The 19,477-nt window shown below is 43.7% G+C and overlaps 1 protein-coding gene across 1 annotated transcript in view; it reads left to right on the top strand.

Annotated features, from left to right (window-relative positions):
- LOC138265844 (uncharacterized) overlaps nt 1-19,477 on the top strand; it is a 157,355-nt gene that overhangs the window by 9,018 nt on the left and 128,860 nt on the right. The window contains exon 2 of the mRNA XM_069213938.1: nt 5,127-5,333. Coding sequence (XP_069070039.1) covers nt 5,154-5,333 — 180 coding nt within the window. The 5' untranslated portion in view covers nt 5,127-5,153. The remainder of the gene's footprint in view (nt 1-5,126; nt 5,334-19,477) is intronic.

Raw genomic sequence — 19,477 nt, 5'->3', positions numbered from 1 at the left:
ACAAACACCTCTGTTTCCAAGATGGCAGAGGCCTGGGACACACTGAAGGAGCTCTGGGCACCTCCCCTGGGAGGTGCAGGTCAGGGGAGTGGTCACTCCCCTTTCCTTTGTCCAGTTTCGTGCCAGAGCAGGGCTGGGGGATCCCTGAACCGGTGTAGACTGGCTTATGCAGAGATGGGCACCATCTGTGCCCATCAAAGCATTTCCAGAGGCTGGGGGAGGCTACTCCTCCCCAGCCCTCACACCTATTTCCAAAGGGAGAGGGTGTTACACCCTCTCTCAGAGGAAGTCCTTTGTTCTGCCTTCCTGGGCCAGGGCTGCCTGGACCCCAGGAGGGCAGAATCCTGTCTGAGGGGTTGGCAGCAGCAGCAGCTGCAGTGGAGACCCAGGAAAGGCAGTTTGGCAGTACCCAGGTTCTGTGCTAGAGACCCGGGGGATCATGGAATTGTCCCCCCAGTGCCAGAATGGCATTGGGGGGACAATTCCATGATCTTAGACATGTTACATGGCCATGTGACGCTGTACATAGGTAGTGACCTAGGTACAGTGCACACGTGTAATGGTGTCCCCGCACTCACAAAGTCCAGGGAAATTGCCCTGAACGATGTGGGGGCATCTTGGCTAGTGCCAGGGTGCCCACACACTAAGTAACTTTGCACCCAACCTTCACCAGGTGAAGGTTAGACATATAGGTGACTTATAAGTTACTTAAGTGCAGTGGTAAATCGCTGTGAAATAACGTGGACATTATTTCACGCAGGCTGCAGTGGCAGGCCTGTGTAAGAATTGTCAGAGATCCCTATGGGTGGCAAAAGAAATGCTGCAGCCCATAGGGATCTCCTGGAACCCCAATACCCTGGGTACCTCAGTACCATATACTAGGGAATGATATGGGTGTACCAGTATGCCAATGTGAATTGGTAAATTTAGTCACTAGCCTGTTAGTGACGAATTTGGAAAGCAGAGAGAGCATAACCACTGAGGTTCTGGTTAGCAGAGCCTCAGTGAGACAGTTAGGCATCACATAGGGAACACATACATATAGGCCACCAACTTATGAGCACTGGGGTCCTGGCTAGCAGGATCCCAGTGACACATAACAACCACACTTACAACATAGGGTTTTCACTATGAGCACTGGGCCCTGGCTAGCAGGATCCCAGTGAGACAATGAAAACACCCTGACATATACTCACAAACAGGCCAAAAGTGGGGGTAACAAGGCTAGAAAGAGGCTACTTTCTCACAGCTATTACGCGTCTTCCCCCCCCCCTTTATTTTGCTACTCTGACGCTTTGGCTCATACCTAAGATCTGGAATTATCACAGTGTGGTAGATACTTCTTGTTTCTAGTTGCAAATTATTGGAACTCTCGTGCTGCTCATCTCATTGTGGGTTATGCAAGCTTCTGAAAACATGGCTCTTCAACCAACAAAATGGTACTCTTCCCTTTTGCTTTCAATATATCCCTCAATATTGTAATATGTATTTGCACACTTTACATATAAAATGATTAAATGCCCTTCTGAAGGAAATCAGACTACAAAGCATGGTCTACCTAGCAATCAATTGGCTGAAAAAACTACTTTCATTACGAAAAACCATGCACTCTCATCCTGACATCCCACATTTAGGTTTGTATGGATTTTAATAGGGCTGGAACAGAAAGCCTTTTACTAGAAAATGCTTCCCAACCAGCCCCCTTCAACTAAAACATGGCAATTAGTAAGGTTTCCCACCAGAAATGGGGAGGCTTAAAAAAAAAAATTATTATTGGAGGTCCACAAGAAGGGTTAATATACTGTTCCACACACCAGGTAACCCAGTCTGACCAGGCATATCTGAGATGATTGATGTACCAGTTAAAACATTCATTGGTAGCATAGCTACACTATGGGTGACTGCACTACATATTGCACTGCAGCGTGTATATCTATGGCAGCGGGGCTTTGATCTTTAACCATTTCCCCTACCTTCACGACGAAGAACGTGGAGAGAGAGTCCCTGAGCACTTCTGTGCTTCCTCAAGCTCAGCTTCTTTACCTCCTATCAGTACCTTCCATAAACCCCCTAAAATATGTAATAATAAATATCCAAAATGGGCGAGCACCCCACAGCCCGCATTGGAGAAAAAAATGCAGTACTGTAAAATACCAACTATCCCCAGTGTGCATAAAATGTTCATTCTTGTTTTAACACTCACGGTGTTCTTAAAAAACCCATCCAACCCCATTGGAGATCTTTCACTTATAAGAATGGCTGAAGCACAGCCTGAGAGCTAAGCCCAGATCAAACAGTAGCACCAGCTGGAATGCTGCCCCTAGCACATCAGCTGCAAGGCAGAAATAAACTCTTTCAGGTTGAAAACAGTGCAGGCACGTGTGCAACCAGAGCAGACCAGCTAAACCAAACCTGCCGGCAACTGTGGGCAAGAAAACCCTTCCTCGTAACCCCTGTGAAACATACCACCATCAGAAAGAAAGCTGCCAAACCTTCCAACTAGTTTAACAAGTACAGTGGCCATTATGTGCACCACAGAACATTGCTACCAAAACAACCTTTCACACAGCATGAGAAACCTTTAAAGTGCACCAGTGCCCTCAAGCTGGACCACGAGAGGACTGTGCCTAACTCGCCCGAGGTCTTCAGGACATAAAGGCATTGACGAGGAGAAGTAAGGGGAGTATGGGGCATGGAAGCAAACAGCATACACACCCCGCCCCTCCCCCTCCGGCTTCCACAGGTAACCATACCTTGACGTGAGGGAAACCTATGCTCAAGATTGGCCGAGGTCCTTTTAAAGGAACCAATACCTGGGAGAGGGCGTGAGCTCCTCCCAAAGCCTAAAGGCTGAGACCTGGGGTCAGCGGTCAGTTGCTCACTGCAAATGTTGTCCTACCCTCCTACACCTACCAGGACAGTGGCCGTCACAGCCACTGCTCACAACAGGAGGAAGGGATCCGTAACAACTAGCATGAACAAACTGCGTGATAGGCCGCTGAAAGGAGAGTTGTCACAACAGTTGTGCTTGGGATGCCTGACGGCTGGAACACGGGGCAGAGACAGCACAGTAAAACTGAATCAATTTGGAAAATGTAATAAAGAATTGAAATACATTTAAAAAAAACTGCATTAACAACACATAAGGGCGGCCAGCATGCCATCGGAACGGAAATAGTTCCATAACAGTGGTCCTTGAGATGCCTGACATCAGGGACCCTGGGGGCAACGTAGAGAGCCAGAGGGGATAGTCACAAAGCAGACACAGCACTTACAGCTGCAAAGGGCCTTGATAGTCACACATCGGTAGCAAGGGAAGCCTAGAAGCTGCTGCGCGCGCTGAGGGACCTTCACATCCACCACATGGACAAGGACCTGATTCGAATGGTGTTGTCAAAGATGATTTACGGTGATGCCAAACTGGCCTAAGGCTAGGGATTAATTATTTATGATTGATTTGTAATTTATTTGCACGATTGATGGCGTATATCAACAATCAATTATTGTCATGATTTATGACCCTCTCCTGATTTATGACTTAAAGCTAATAAATTGTGAACTTTATCTCCACCCAGGGACTCTGACTGTTATTGAAAGAAGGGTGGGCGGACAGGGAGGGGGGACAGTCAACAGCCCGGTGGGACCAGGTATACTGTGTGGGGCAGGTTACAGTGCCAGCAAGATGGGCCCTTCAAGTGTTTTATTAGGAAAACACAATTAAAACCTAAATAACATACAGTGATTGTAATAAAGCACAAACTATTATGTTGTGAAATATCCAGGGAAGGAGTCACTAATACTCATCTGCTAGAGCAGCAAAGAAGAGGTTGTGACATTAGACCAAGACTCCAGTAGGTTGGTCTGCAGGAAGATTGCTGGGTACGTTGGGACGTGATTCCAAATGGAACTCTGGAACAGGACACTGTTTCTAACAATGGACCTTTTTCTAGCGATTTTGAAAGTATATTTGTTATTTCATTTTGGTGCTAGGGATACATAATAAAGAAGAAATGTCATTGAGCCTTCAGTCTTTCAGTAGAATCCGAGTGCACCCCGCAATCTCAAACTTGCTTCAAGTGTTTCAGCAGTTACGTGTGCTGCCTGTCATGGCGGTTCCAGCCAGCCCAGCTGTCTCATAAGTGGGGCCATGCTGAACGTGCAGCTTGAAGCTGGGGGCCTTGGCAGGGAGAATCATCTGTCCAGACATGTCACCAGTATTATCTTAAGAATTGTTAGATCCCTAGGCAAGACTTATTATGGGGGGCCCCCATTCATAACAACTTTTAATTTCATTTACAATTTTCTGCTAATTGAAGTCCTCGTGATGCTAAACTTTGAGAAATAAGGTTCATAGAAAATATGTTTTTTCAGGACCCCAAAAAAGCTTAAGCTTACACTGAGCAAAGGGAGACAGAGACAAAGATAGAAAAAAGGCAGAGGTTTAGATGTACAGATGGGCAAAGGTGAGCTAGAGAGAAAGAGAATGTTTCTTTTCCCCGGGGTCCTTGGAAGTTGAGTTCCCTGGGCAATTGCCTACTTTGCCTATGCCTTGAAACATTTCTGCGTGTCACTCTGCTCTAAGGTATTGGTTATACTGTATGCCACTTCAACTCCCTCATCTCTCATTTCTTAACCTCCATTGATGCCTGTGCATCTCTTTTATTCCTCTCAATGGAGGGAGAGGCTGCAGCCACTAATGGCGAATCAGCCTCCTTAGGTATGTTCCCCACGGGGCGATAAAAGATGCTTGATCTGCTTAGTCATAGCGAGGCATGTACCTTCCCATTCAGAACAGTGGAGGCCTTGCAGTTTCAACTGCAGACTTCCAAACATTTGTAACCTATTTGTGCATTCAAACCTGTGGTGTAAGCCACGAGTCAAAGTACTAACTGGGAGCCCAAGATAATAGCGGCCATCTTAAGTGCTGACTCCCCTTGGTTGATTGTTACTTCTTTGATATTGCAAGTTGCACTATTCTCAGCAATAGTGATGGGTGATAGTTTGAAATTAAGTATTTGTTCAGCTTCCAATTAATGAAACCTATTCATTTTATTTATACGGTTCTTATATGGATGCACACTACAATTATGTATAAAGAGGATAATACAATTATGTGTTTTTGATAGAATTGTTCTTGAAAAAAAGACGTAGCCATGCCAGAGAAAAAGAAAAAGGCCAAGAAAGGCAAGAAGGGCTCCATAGCAGATGTATCTATTCTGAAGAAGTTCTTGAAGACCTACGAGAACCACTGTACCAAAGAAAAGAGCGCTGTCAGTCTAACCATCAAAAAAGGCTTGCGTCGCTGCATAGAAAATGAGGTGAACATTACAAAGGTGAATATTATTAACTAGTACCTCAGTGTTCCTAAAACTAAAGCTTTGTCATTACGAACCCTCCTTCAAAACTTTACTCAAATTATTGTTTACAATGATAGATCTTGCAGTGTGTTGTCCATTATGTACTATCTGTTCATTTTACTCTCCTCCGCAGGATCACAAAGCTAAGCATATGATTTATGAATTTTCATCTACTTTCTCATGATGTCGGACTATTTGCTACCCATGTGCCCACTGAATTTTAGTAATAAACCTCTTTAAATGTTCTAATTCAAACCCAGAACTCACTTATTAAGTCTGTCCTACCTAAGTGACTGTATTTGAATTTTTTTTGTTTTGTACCATATCTTAGGACACATTGCTTCACGAAGCACACATTTTTCCATCCACATGTGGGCGTGCTATTGAGTTAACTTTGGGGTGTAAGATGTTTGGTGTTCCCTGCGCCCACAAGAGTTAGGTCTAGTGAGGAAACCTGGCCTTGGATGACGTAACATTTCTGGAGCTCAAGGTTCACTCTTGAAACAGGCCAAAGTATCTCACTGGATGAGGGCTCTACAAAGCTGGTTACACTATTCAAGTAGTCACAGTGAAGAGGAATAACCAAGTTAAAAAAGGCTTTAGAATTTTGAAGGTCTCCAAATTTGGCCAATGCTTGGTTCTTAATATGCCCTTTTGAAGAGCTCTTCTTTTCCCACTGCTGCAGAGTGGAAGGGATCCGTCCATACCCTTCAATGCATTTTCTGTGAGCTTTGACTGGACAGATTTGAATAGACTGAAAGGTCTCCAGGTAGGTTAATGTGCTTGATCTAATTATTTAGGCCACACCTTCTTTGAATTCATCCAGGCATTTTACCAGAGTTTTCCTCTGACGGTTCTAAGTTCTTGATGACAATTTGCCACTCCTTGGTGCTGTCACTCTGTCCAAGTGGGGATCCTCACTCTAGTCAAGGTAAGGGAGATACCCAGCTCAGATAACCCCTGCTCACCTTCTTGGTAGCTTATCTCACGAACAATGTGTAAAGCATTTGAACATAACACACGGTAATACAGTGAAAACACTACAAAAGGACACCACACCAGTTTAAAAAAAATAGTCAATATTTAGCTGTGTAAAACTATACCAAAACAAGAAAAATCCAACATACAGTAATAAAGATATGAATTTTGCAAGAATTAACTTAAAAATACAGTTCTTTGAAGTCAATAGCTCTGTCTGGGGCTATCATGGCATCGTGAACAACAAATCCAACAGTTCAGACTGACCGCTGAGTCTCGGGCCAGCTACGGTGTCAGGAAGACCTGCAAACAGTACCTTGGAAATGTAGGGGGTAGGGCGTCGTGATCCTCGTGATGAGATCTGGAGTGTGGAGTTGCTGTCATCAGTGGGTGTCGGTTCCAGCGGTCGGTGCAGGGGTCATCAAGCCCTTGAAGTCACACGCGTTGTAGTTCGATCTCCGAACTGATGACGAAGTCAGGGTCACTGACGTTGATGGCGTTGGGGCTGTGCTGGGAAGCAGGATGATGCGAGGTGCGGTGCCCACAGGCCACAGAGCAGGCAGTTGCTCGGTGACGGCGCCCTGCTGCATCGGTGAGACCAGGGCTGTGGTGTGAAGCGGATCAGTATGACGTGTGGTGTCTACAGGTGGTGGTGCAGGCAGCAGCATTGTTGTTGCTGAAGCACTGTCGTCGGTAGGCCCAAGGTGGGGGTACGAAGCGGGGCGGGCTCAGTGCTTGCCCACGGGTCGTGATGCAGACAGGGGCGTCTGTCAACGATACTGGAGTCTATGGCGTTGGTGTACTGGGGCTTTGATGCGCGACGGGATGGTGCTTTGTGTACCTCACGAGCAGTGTCCTCAGGCCACGGTGCAGGCAGCAGCGTCGTTGTCAACGTAGAGCGGCGTCGTTGGGGATACCAAGGCTGCGGTGTGAGTGAAGCAGAATGCAGGGCCCACAGGCCACGGTGCAAGCGGTGGCCTGGTGACAGCGTCAGGTGGCGACATTGGTGATACCAAAGTTGCGCTGCGAAGGGGGGCACAGCGCCGTGCATCGTCGCCAGGTCCCGGTGCAGGCAGCAGCGACGTTGACAGCGTGGTGGTGGTTTTTGTTCTGTTGAAGCACAAACCACACAGTTCCCAGTGCTGTAGGCAGATGAACCTAAAGTCTTTGATATCCCCGAGACTTCCAACAGGAGGCAAGCTCTGCTTCAAGCCCTTGGAGAAACTTCACAAGCAGGATACATAGCAAAGTCCAGTCTTTGTCCTCGCTAAGGTAGGAGCAGCAACTGCGGGCCAACCCAGCAAAGCACACACAGCAAAGGGGCAGTACTCCTCCTCCAGCTCTTCAGCTCTTCTCCTATGGCAGAGGTTCCTCTTGATCATAAAGTGTTCTAAAAGCCTGGGATTGTGGGTCCACTACTTATACTCATTTCTGCCTTTGAAGTAGGCAAACTTCAAAAGAAAGTCTCTGTTGTTCACAAGATCGTGCCTTGCTGAGGCCTGGCCCCAGACATACTCCAGGGGGCCGGAGACTGCATTGTGTGAGGACAGGCACAGCCCTTTCAGGTGCAGATGTCAGCTCATCCCTCCCCACTCTAGCCCAGGAAAACTCATCAGGATATCAAGGACACACCTCAGCTCCCTCTGTGTCACTGTCTAGAGGGAATTCACAACAGCCCAAATGTCAGTCTGACCCAGACATGGATTCCTCAGGCAGGCAGAGGCACAGAATGGTTAAGCAAGAAAATGCCCACTTTCTAAAAGTGACATTTTCAAATAGACAGTCTAAAAACCAACTCCACTAAAAGATGTATTTTTAAATTGTGAGTTGAAAGACCCCAAAGTCCAGATCTCTATCTGCTCTCAATGGGAAACTGCACTTAAAAGATATTTAAAGGCAGTCGTCATGTTAACCGATGGGAGAAATAGGCCTTGCAATAGTTAAAAACAAATTTGGCAGTATTTCACTATCAGGACATGTAAAACACACCAATATATGTCCTACCTTTTAAATACACTGCACCCTGCCCACGGGGCTACCTAGGGCCAACCTTAGGGGTGACCTGCATGTAGTATAAGGGAAGGTTTGGGCCTGCAAGTGGGTACACTTGCCAGGTCGAATTGGTAGTTTAAAACTGCACACACAGACACTTTAGTGGCAGGTCTGAGACATGTTTACAGGGCTACTCATGTGGGTGGTACAATGGGTGCTGCAGCCTCACTTGTAGCATTTGATTTACAGGCCCTGGCACGCATAGTGCACTTTACTAGGGACTTACTAGAAAATCAAATATGCGAATCATGGATAAACCAATCACCAATACAATTTACACAGGGAGCAGTTGCACTTTATCACTGATCCGCAGTGGTAAAGTGCGCAGAGATCAGTAGTAAAGTGCACAGAGACAATAAGCCAGCAAAACAAATCTGAAAAAATAGGAGAAAGAAGGCAAAAAGTTTGGGGATAACCCTACAAAAAGGCCATTCCCAACAATATATATGTACACACACATGTACACTTGTGTGTGTATCAAGCAAGACTACCCCACTGTTTCTAAAAGTAAACTGGGGAGTTTGTACTTGTACAACTTACAGCCCTGGATATCCTGTTTACATATGGTCCTCATGATTCAGGCTGTGGACTTCACCTTCCCTCAGGAGTCAAAGAGCCTTCTCGATCAAAAGTTCTTCTATAACAAAGGGTCTGCTGCATTGCAATATTAACCTGAATACTTGCCTTCTATTGACTGCCAGTAATTTGGGTGAAGAATTGCCACATCTGTTAAACACACCACCAAACTAAAGGAAGCCTCCAAGCCTTCAAAATAATGTAATAATGGCAGTGGGCAGTACTGGGACCGCCGAGCGTCGCTACCAGAACAAATTTCCCTAAAGTGGGAGAAACCATTATGGGGGGTCAGGCGGCTTGAGCCACAGTAGTTCTGGAGTGGAAGGAAAGAGCCAGTAGTCAGTTGGGATTTTATGAACCATCGAAAAAAGTAGAACACTATTAAAACTCAAGTAACGGGTAGTGAAAGTAATAAAACACATAACTGGCACATATTATCATTCTTTGGAATGTTCAGGGAAAGAATAAATAATACTCACCCGCTAGTGCAGCAAAGAAAAGGATTAGTGACATCAGACCAAGACACAACACAACTTCCTGTGACACTAAAGTGGAGTGAAACTCAAATCTTGAGATCCTATTTTCTTTCTTAGGAAAACAAGAAAGTGATGAGTGCAATGCTTAAATTAAGATCTTGGAATTACTCTCAGCCACATATCAGTCTGTTTCTCCTCAGACATTCCTTCTGGTCCCTTAGGTTTCCGTCTGCGGAACCAGCTCAGTCTAAATTACCATTCTACCTTACCTCTGAGTATGAACAAACGCAACCTCAGACTAATTGCGCCTTGTGGGGCCTCATGAGCTTGAGCCCCAAGACACAACTAGTATATCCGTTTTCTCTTTCTTGTCATATCTCTGTTATTCCAAATAGATTCCATTTGGAGCTCGAGCTTATGAGAAGATAACACCATATCTCTAGGGTTCCAGCAGTCCTGGATGGTCGTTCAGGATACAAAGTCACACATCCACATCAAGACCATGGCTAAAGCAGACCGTTCAGATGCTAAATTATATATTACCAGTGCTTTAGGCAAGGAAGAGAGACTTGTCCAATTAGATACCCGCATTTTAGGGCTTAGGTAGGGTTTAAGCTTTAGTTCAAAATCAGTATGCAAAAAAACACATTTCCCTTCTCAACTCTGACACTTTTTACCTACCACCCCCTCTGTTGGGATGCTGCTCATGCATTCTTTCTCCATTAAATGCCTGACATAGAAGAATTCCACCTTGAGTATAACCTCGGTCATCATAAATTCATTGCTCCTTAAAACTGACATGTTTTTTTCACAAAATATTTTGCTTCCATACAAACTGGTTAACATTTACAAAAGGTATCACACAGGGAGCATGCAAATAGCACCATTGACTCCTTGAATGTGCAGTGGTGTTGGTAACATCAAACCATATAGGTAGTATTGCACCTAGTGAACCTTGCATCTTAAAACAAAGATATGCAATATGTGTTGAATTTGTTTCCTTATTTTTTCATTGTTTTTTCCCCAGTATCTGCTGTTCATTTTTAGGTCGAGCACGCAATGGCTTTGTCCTGTTGTAAGTATTGTGGGCTTTTAATCACAAACATATCATGCCCATCACTTTCACTCATTTGTGGGCTTGCCTTTCAAAAAATCCCTTGATGCCATTGGTAAATGCTTTGCATTTGTCTCACTTTGGGGTGGTTTTTGTCACGCCTTGCAGACTGCCCCATCACATGGATTATTGCACAATTGGCGATATAATTCAGCATGAGTGAACTATTTATTTTTTCATTTGTCTCTCCCCTTTGTGCTGCATGGCGGCCATGGCACTCACAGCATGAACAGGCACAACAGTGTGAACTCGATCAGCAGTACTGTTCCATTGTTCAGAATTACCTAATCAGAGTAATTTCGTGTGGCTCTCCCCTTAAAACACTTGAAATTGGTAAATGCTTTACGTGCAACAGAAATCCTTAAAGGAAGAGCGGCTCTCCCAGCACAGCGGGGGTGCTGATACTACAATATTCACTGCAATCGGAAAACTCGACCCATAATGCTTTTCAGGGTATTACTTTTACAAAACATTTTTGCTCATAATTCAGCCTGTGGTGGTCCTAGGACACTGGGACCACCACCAAAACGTTCAGCATGACACTTTCTTTCTGTCTAGGTCACCTCTGTCCCCCCACTGTGTTAGTGGGGACCCAAAAATAAGTACCTCTCCCACTGCTGTCTTTTTAAGCTCTCTCATGGCTGGAACTTTTATTTTTCAACTGTTATTAGCTTGTGTTTTAGGGGCTTTGTTCGTTAAAGGCCTGCTACCACTGAAAATATATAATGCACTATGTGCGCTAGGGGCTAAAAATATGGTTACCTTGAATTATTTATTGCCATTTTCTTTTTGTATTATTTATTGCCATTTTCATTACGCATGGTTATGCCCTCTAGGGACAAACTGAATGGCTACATGATCAAATTAATTAAAATGCTATTTTCATTGTGGTGTCCTCTAAGCATTACAGTCATATCAACATATTAAAATATATGTGGCACGGAAACTTGCCCCATAATGCTTTGCAGGGCATTCATTTTACAAAACATTTGTGCACACAATCATCTCTGGGTCCCCAGACTGTGTTAGTGGGGACTCCAAAATAATAACCCCTACCACCATTCATTATCTATTTAATCTTTCTCATGGCTGGTTCTTTTGTTTTACAGGTGGTTTACAGATGGGAGAAGTTATGTTTTATGGGTCTTGTTTGTAATATCATTGCAATAGTCCTGCTAGCCTTGAAAATGTGTAATGCACTATGCACTCTAGGGGCTTAGTATATGGTTACACTTCATTACTTTCTCCCTTTCTTTTTTCATCTGGTTATGCTCTGTACTGTATGGATACATGACCATGTTTCTTACAAATGCTATTTTTATTGTGGTGTCCTCTATGGGCTGTTCTGAGCATTGTAGTTAACATGCTATAATATTCGTGGCACGAAAACTCACCCCATAATGCTTAGCAGCGCATTACTTTTACAAAACACTTTTGCTCATAACTCAGCCTGTGGTGTGCCTAGGACAATGGGACCACCTTCAAAACACTCTTTCTGTCTACATCATCTCTGGGTCCCCACACTCAGTAGGGGGGACCCCAAAATAATAACCCCTCCCACCATTCATTGTCTTTTAAGCTTTCACATGGCCACAACTTTTGTTTTACAGCTAGGAGGCGTTTTGTTTTAAAGTCCTTGTTGGTAATATCATTGCAATAGACCTGCTAGCCCTAAAAACGCCATCTAGGGGCTAAGTATATGGTTACATTGCATTACTTTCTCTTATTTTTTTATGGGGTTATACCCTCTAGGGGCTAACAAAATGGGTATATGACCATGTTTCTTACAAATGATATTTTTGTTATGGTGCCCTCTGGGGCTGTTTTGAGCATTACAGTTGAATGCCAAAAGTTTATTTCTGATAAAGGTTTACATGATAATTGTAGAAAAGCACCCTCTTTCTGGCATGGTTACCCCCACTTTTTGCCTGATGTCAGTGTTTTTGACTGTATTCACTGGGATCCTGCTAACCAGGACCCCAGTGACTGTGCTCTCTCCCTTTAAATTTAGTTGCTTGGACCACAAACACCCAGCATTTGGCATACTGGTGCCCCCTTATAAGTCCCTAGTATATGGTACCCAGGGCTTTGGGACACCAGGGGTCCCCAATGGGCTGCAGCATGTATTATGCCACCTATGGGGAGCCCATGCAAAGTGTATCTGCAGGCCTGCCATTGCAGCCTGCGTGAAAGGGTGCATGCACTCTTTTCACTACAGGTCACTGTAAGTCACCCCAATGGTAGGCCCTCCGAGCCCAGAGGACAGAGTGCAGGTACTTGTGTGAGCAGAGGTGCCCCCATGAACTCCAGCTCCATTTTCATGGACTTTGTGAGTGCTGGGATGCCATTTTACACGTGTACTGAACATAGGTCGCTACCTATGTCCAGCTACAAAATGGTAACTCCTAACCAGGGCATGTTTGATATCAAACATTTCAAAATCTTTCCCTATACTGTTGCCAGTATTGGAAGTATGATTCCATGCACTCTGGGGGCTCCTTAGAGGACCCCTAGCATTGCTCCTGCCAGCTTTCTGGGGTTTTCTGAGCAGCCCAAGCTGGTGTCACCCCTCAGACGGGTTTCTGCCCTCCTGCTGCTTGAACAGCTCAAGCCCAGGAAGGTAGAACAAATGATTTCCTTTGGGAGAGGGAGGCAACACCCTGTCCTTTTGGAAATGGGTGTTAAAAGGCTAGGTAGGGGTAGCCTCTTCAAGCCACTGGTATGCTTTGAAGGGCACATTTGGTTCAGGGTCCTACAGTCCCTGCTCTGGCTCGAAACTGGACAATGGAACGGGGAGTGACCACTCCACTGTCCATCACCACCCCATAGCTCCTCCATATGGCCCCTGGATTCTACCATCTTGAGCATCTGAGTGGATTCTACCATTTTGAGCATCTGAGTGACCAGATCAGGCAGATGACATCAGAGCCCTCTCCTGATAGTTGATCACCTGGCTAGGTGACCAGTCCCCCTTCCAGGTCTATTTAAGGTATCCCTCCTGGGTGGGTCCTGAGATTCGATGGGTAAGACTGCAGCAGGACTCCTCTGCACCGTTTACTTCAACTTCTGGCCAGTGGAACCACAACTGGACCCCAAAGGAACCTACAATCTGCAGCAACAGCGACAAATTTGCCCTACAACTTTGTTTCTCCGGCTCCTTCCAGCAACTGCAACATTTCCCTGGCTGTGCGTCCTCTGAGGGCAGCAAGTCTCCAGCTTGCACAAGAAGGAACCTCCCTTGGAGTGAAGGAGTTACTCCCTTGCATCCGCAGGCATCAACTACAATGATGACCGGCTGCATGGATCTCCTCTCATCCTGAGTTGCATGGAACCTGCATCGTTGGTGGTCATCTCTTCATCTGCTCCAGTGCTGCATTGCTGACCGTCTTCGTCTCCCCGTCGACCAACTCCTGCATCCACAGACGTATGGGTAGTGGCTCCTGCCACCACCGGACATTCCAACTGGTTCTGGACTTGTTCCCCTTGTTTTCCAGGTCTTCCTCTTCTAGAATCCACCTTTGGCTTCTTGCAGTTTTATCTGGGTCTTGCAATATTCTTCCCTGAAGTCCTGTGGATTGGTTTGGATTGAACCATTAACTTACTTCTTTCCTCCTGGTCGCTGGTGGGTACTCCAGTACTTATTTTTTGGGGTTTCCTAGTACCTCCAGCTCCCCTCTACAGATTCCACTTCCTTGGGTGGGGACCTGACCTTTGCATTCCACTTTCCTAGTATATGTTTTGGTCTCCTCCTAGGCCTTCAGTATTGCCTATTGCTTTTGACTGTTTTCGATTGCTTTTTATGCCTATTCCTGATTGTTATTGTACATATATAGTGTGTTTACTTGCCTCCTATTGGAGAATTGCCTATCTAGTATTTTAGTACTTGCGTCGCTAAAGTAAATTACCTTTATTTTTGTAACACTGTGTGATTCTTTCATGTGTGTAAGTGCTGTGGGACTACAGTGGTATTGCATGAGCTCTGCATGTCTCCTAGATAAGCCATCGCTGCTCATCCACAGCTACCTAGAGAGCCTGACTTCTAGACATTACCTACACTTCACTAATAAGGGGATAACTGGACCTGGTACAAGGTGATAATACCATAGGTACTCACCACACACCAAGCCAGCTTTCTACACTGATTGTATATATTTTAATATTCTCTCCTTATTACAATTATGACTATAATTCAGGCCAATTTAACATCCTTATTACACTATAACTGTTTGAACACTCTTGATATGTTTTGGTGACCCTTTTAGTTTATTTCTCCTCTGTGGCTGTCTTGTGCCTTTTTTGGGGAATTGTGTTAGCCTGCCAGCAACTGTGATGGTGGGGTGGCTAAAGTGATATTCTATTGGAATTAGCATGGCAGATTTAAATTAGGATACTAAATGACAACATTATCATTTTTTTCTGCACATAGAGGAAGAAGGTAAATGGAAGTGCTTTAGTTATATGCAGGGCCTCTGGAATTATATGGCAGGAAAAGACAAAATTAGGAGGCAGGGTTGACCAATTTATGTGGCAAGCGAAGTCCAGTTATGAATTTACAATGCCAATAGCTCTAACTCAAAGCAAATGTGAGACTTATTGGATTGCAAATGCTTGTTTTCGATGACATTGCTGTGTCCTTTCATCAGAATGCCACCCTGCAGTAGGGTACACTAACTCTTTACACATGATCAAGACAACATAATAAATTTGGATACATTTAGATAAAGACTTGTTGTGAAAATCTGACCATGTGTAAATTTGCTTTAAGTTGTGAAATGGTGTACTAAGATTAACAGAGGCGTAGTATCTAATGTCATTCCAAGTGCCAGCTCTAAACTTTCCTATCTCTGCTTCGTAAAGGAGACCATGGCCTGACAGTTCCACAACATATGTGTATTAATCCTAGAGACTAAAGGGCAAACCCAACAGTGAACTGAAGCCATGTTAACTGGTGACCACTAAAGCCGTGCGAAAATTCTCTGTTGTATTTTTGCTAATCCCAAATGAAATTCGGACGTATAAACTACTTTATATATGTCCTCATCATCCTACAACTAATTGGTAAGCCTTTAACTTCAAACCACCGTGTTTTTGTTTCTCACACTTCCTAATATGCACACACCTTACAGTAATTTCTATAGAATGTAAGCTGTAAAAATGTTTGATTGCAATGTGTGCAAGAGAAAAGGTATGTAAGTAATTCCCCGATTGATGACATTATATTGAACAGTTCTGAGAGCAAATTATGTCTATGCTGCTGATTATTTATGAACTTATTCTTAAATGTTAAGAATTCATAATTAAACATGGCACTATCCCTCGAGACATTTTCCATCGTAATACCTTCTTTCACCCACAACTTCCAATGAAGCAATTAATTATCTTTTTTTACCAAAAATGAAAAAGAAACAGAAAAAACGAGCATGTCGTGTAAACATAGTTGAGCATGCCACGTTGCCCTAATTTACACACTTATCACATGATCCTTCTAGAGGTTTAACTAAGAGGAAAGAAGTGTTTAATCTATGACAGCCATCGCTTGCTAGTGGCAGTGTTTTTGAATCTGAGATTAATATTCTGCTGAAACATGACACCGCTCATGCCCCTATCTCCCTTAGCAAGCTGGGAAACGATGAACCCACTCAGACATTCGTGTCATTCATGGTTTGGCCAGCTCTGTGGTTAGACTGCTGGGGTCTGAGGCATGCATAAGATGCGCTTGCAGTGGGTTCTACGTCTTTGGGTCCAGGTGTCTGTGTTTGAGTCACTGAATATGTGTCTACAGCATCGCCACACATCACTACCTCTTTAATCCATTCATCCTTCTTAAGTATGGTAACCCTGCATCAATGTATAGATACTCTACGCTTTGCCAGTAAGAGTGCCATGTTCAGGAATTGTCTGACATTGCAAGGGAAAATGTTTACGCTTACGTGCTATATTTGGGTCAAGGTTCACATAGGTATCTGTTATCTTTGATAAAGTACGAATCAAATCACCCCGAAGTGTATGAATTAGTGGAGAGGACCATGCAAGATGTAGAAAATCAGGATGAGGGGCTCTATAACTGTGACATCTATGTGAGTGTGTATGGTCCATCCTATGTTGCCTTTTATGGTGTGATGTATATTCTATACAGGTATTAAAAATTTGGTACTTTATGTTTGTAGCTTGGGGAGATTGCCTTAGTTTGCTTACCCCATTTAGCATGTGTCATCCTGTCTCGGGTATCTAGCTACTATGCCCTTTCACCCAGTATTGGGCACACTGCCCTGGGTTTCGTGACCGTATGGTATAGTTTGGATACCCATCTAGTGGAATCCGTTGAGGCAACCAATTGAACCGGAGCCTCCAAGCTAGGGCATTCAACTGGAAACCAGGCACTGTCTCATGTGCTGTTGTTCTAATACAATGAAAGACAAACACATCCAGCAGAGAGGTCTCACAGCCCGCTTTAAATGCCTATTTAGTTACTTGAGTAATTAAGCATTCTTCTAAAAAAGGAATACATCCTCTTGCTCTCCAAAGCAGTATCACCACATGTTAACAGTGTGCTTCACCGTAATAGGGATAACACTGCAATTTTGTCAACAAGCAATCCATCGGAATGTGATGAACTACTAACTGCTCAATTCAAGCCTATTTAGTCAAATCAGTTTTAGTTAAATCAGTGGCATACTTCCACAAATGTGATGCCCTCAAAGTGTAAGCAGCTTAATATCTTCTAATGTTTGGAAAACCAAAAACCCCATCATACATATTAGCCAAGAGAAGGTAGTTTGAAACCTTTTAATTCTCTTTATTTCCTCTCGAGAATTTCCAGAAGGCTTTATAAATCTGATTAAACTTTTTGAATTAAAATGTGCAAATGCAAATCACTAAACTAATGGAAAAAGTTTGATGAAGCACTCATCTTAATCACATTTATTCTGGTCCATAAATTTAAGTTAAATGATACTCACCCCTGCAGTTCATTTTCAACCCAAGCAAGTACACTTTTTCGGTTATACTCCATTATATGGGAAACCTGTCTCCTGTCTATTTAACCCCATCCTTTGCCACCCATTTCTTTACCTAATGATTTCCAATAACAATCTGCCTCGCTCCGCACACTGTGTCTCTGTCCATACCAATGAAGACATATCAGGCAGGGCCAAAAGCTGGAGGGGATAAGAAATGGACTTGAGAGAGCAGGAGAGACAAACAGCACATCCACGTCTTTAGCTCACCCGCTGCTGGTGTTACATCTCAGGTTGCATCATAGTTATGTATGTATTCTTTCAGTGATAGAATGCCCCACTAATCAGGGGAAGTATAAGCAGCATTTCACGCACGATTAATGAAAAGCATACATGTGATAAAATAACAGTTTTTTCATGGCTAGCCTGATTTGCTGCATTTTATCCTGACCTGTCAAAATAACCTTTTTGACAGGGGAAAACCCTTCCTTTAAATGATAGCACATCCCCTTAGGTAGGGTTTGTAGCCCACAAGGTAGGATGGATGGTATTTAAAAGTAGGATATATAGAAATTTAATGTTACCATGAGCCTGTGGTCGTAAGCACCAAAAAGTTATTTTCCCTGTGGAAGGCTCTGACTGTCCTATTAAAAAAGTAGAGTGCAAATCAAAATATTAATTCTGCTATCTCAGGTTTGGATCCCACTAGAAAAAATTATTCAACTACTATTTTGTAAAATTTATTAAAATTCCAGTTCAGTGATGAAGGCAGATGTTTAAAGAATATGTAGGAAAACTAACTTTTAGAAAATTACCTTTTTCCTGCCTGAAGCTCCTGGAGGCTAACTTGCATTACCATTACAGTAGCTGCCCAGCCAGTTCCACTGTAGATACAGTATGTTAAGCCTCATTAGACCCTTGACCCTTCACCAAATCACCAACGAGATCCAACTAAGACCAACTTACTAGGTGACATGGCATCTTAAAAATGTCAGTACATACTTCACCTAAAGGCTCAAAACATTCATACTTAAGTCCACTATGTCTATAATTTCCTAATGATATTACCCAAATGATGCAATTCTCTCCAGATTAAGACTGGAAAGTGTTATGAGACACTGATAATACAGAGGAGACTTAATATCTAGGAAGAACGCACAAAGACGTAACTCTACAATCTTCAATGGGCTTCAAAACACAGACAGGACTTGAACCATAAAAATGCTTAAATCAGCCAAAGAGTGCGCTATAAACAGAAATAAATGTATACATCTGAATTATTTAGTTAATACATTTATACAGGAATTTGTTTATTGAAGACCTAAAGCCGGGTTAATGGAGAACTGAACTTACAAATAAGTAAGCAGAACTTCACAATAGAAAAACTTCTGGTGCATGGGACCGCAGTCAGTTGAAAGGGAAATGTTAAGCCAGATTGTCTTGTATGTATGTGGAGTCACAAAATATTCAGAGGTTGCGGAGGTTACATCATGCACCTCACCCTTTGACTCACAGAATTGATCTCCTAACTCATTTTAGCCCCCTAAACATTTCTTACCCGCTCGAAAAATGTGAAAAATGTATGCAGAAAAGTCCCTGGAATCGGAAAAAAATCTATGGTGTTTCACCAAGTAATTAGAGGGCTTGCATGTTATACCCCATTCCAGAGTCTGAAACTCGTGATGATCAGAAGCTGTTGCAGGAATGTCATCCAGAATCTTTAAGATCGTTCTGTAAAGATGGGTTGGTGCAGCTTGCAATGGGCAACATTGGAAGAAGTATTTGAAGACATGGAGCTTAAAATGAAGCGCATACATGTGATGTCATTAGGAGATTCAACTGCAAAAATAGCAGAACTGATCGCACTACTTCTAGCCAAACAGGTTACAGATCCTTCCGTTCCAACACGGATTGTTTCTAATTCATCATTTCGCATGCAGGGTTAAAATGTAGATTTACGGCGGGGCT

This window comes from Pleurodeles waltl, chromosome 11 (genome assembly GCF_031143425.1).
Source record: "Pleurodeles waltl isolate 20211129_DDA chromosome 11, aPleWal1.hap1.20221129, whole genome shotgun sequence".
In the NCBI taxonomy this organism is placed as follows: Eukaryota; Metazoa; Chordata; class Amphibia; order Caudata; family Salamandridae; genus Pleurodeles; species Pleurodeles waltl.
This window is presented reverse-complemented; position numbering and strand designations above follow the sequence as displayed.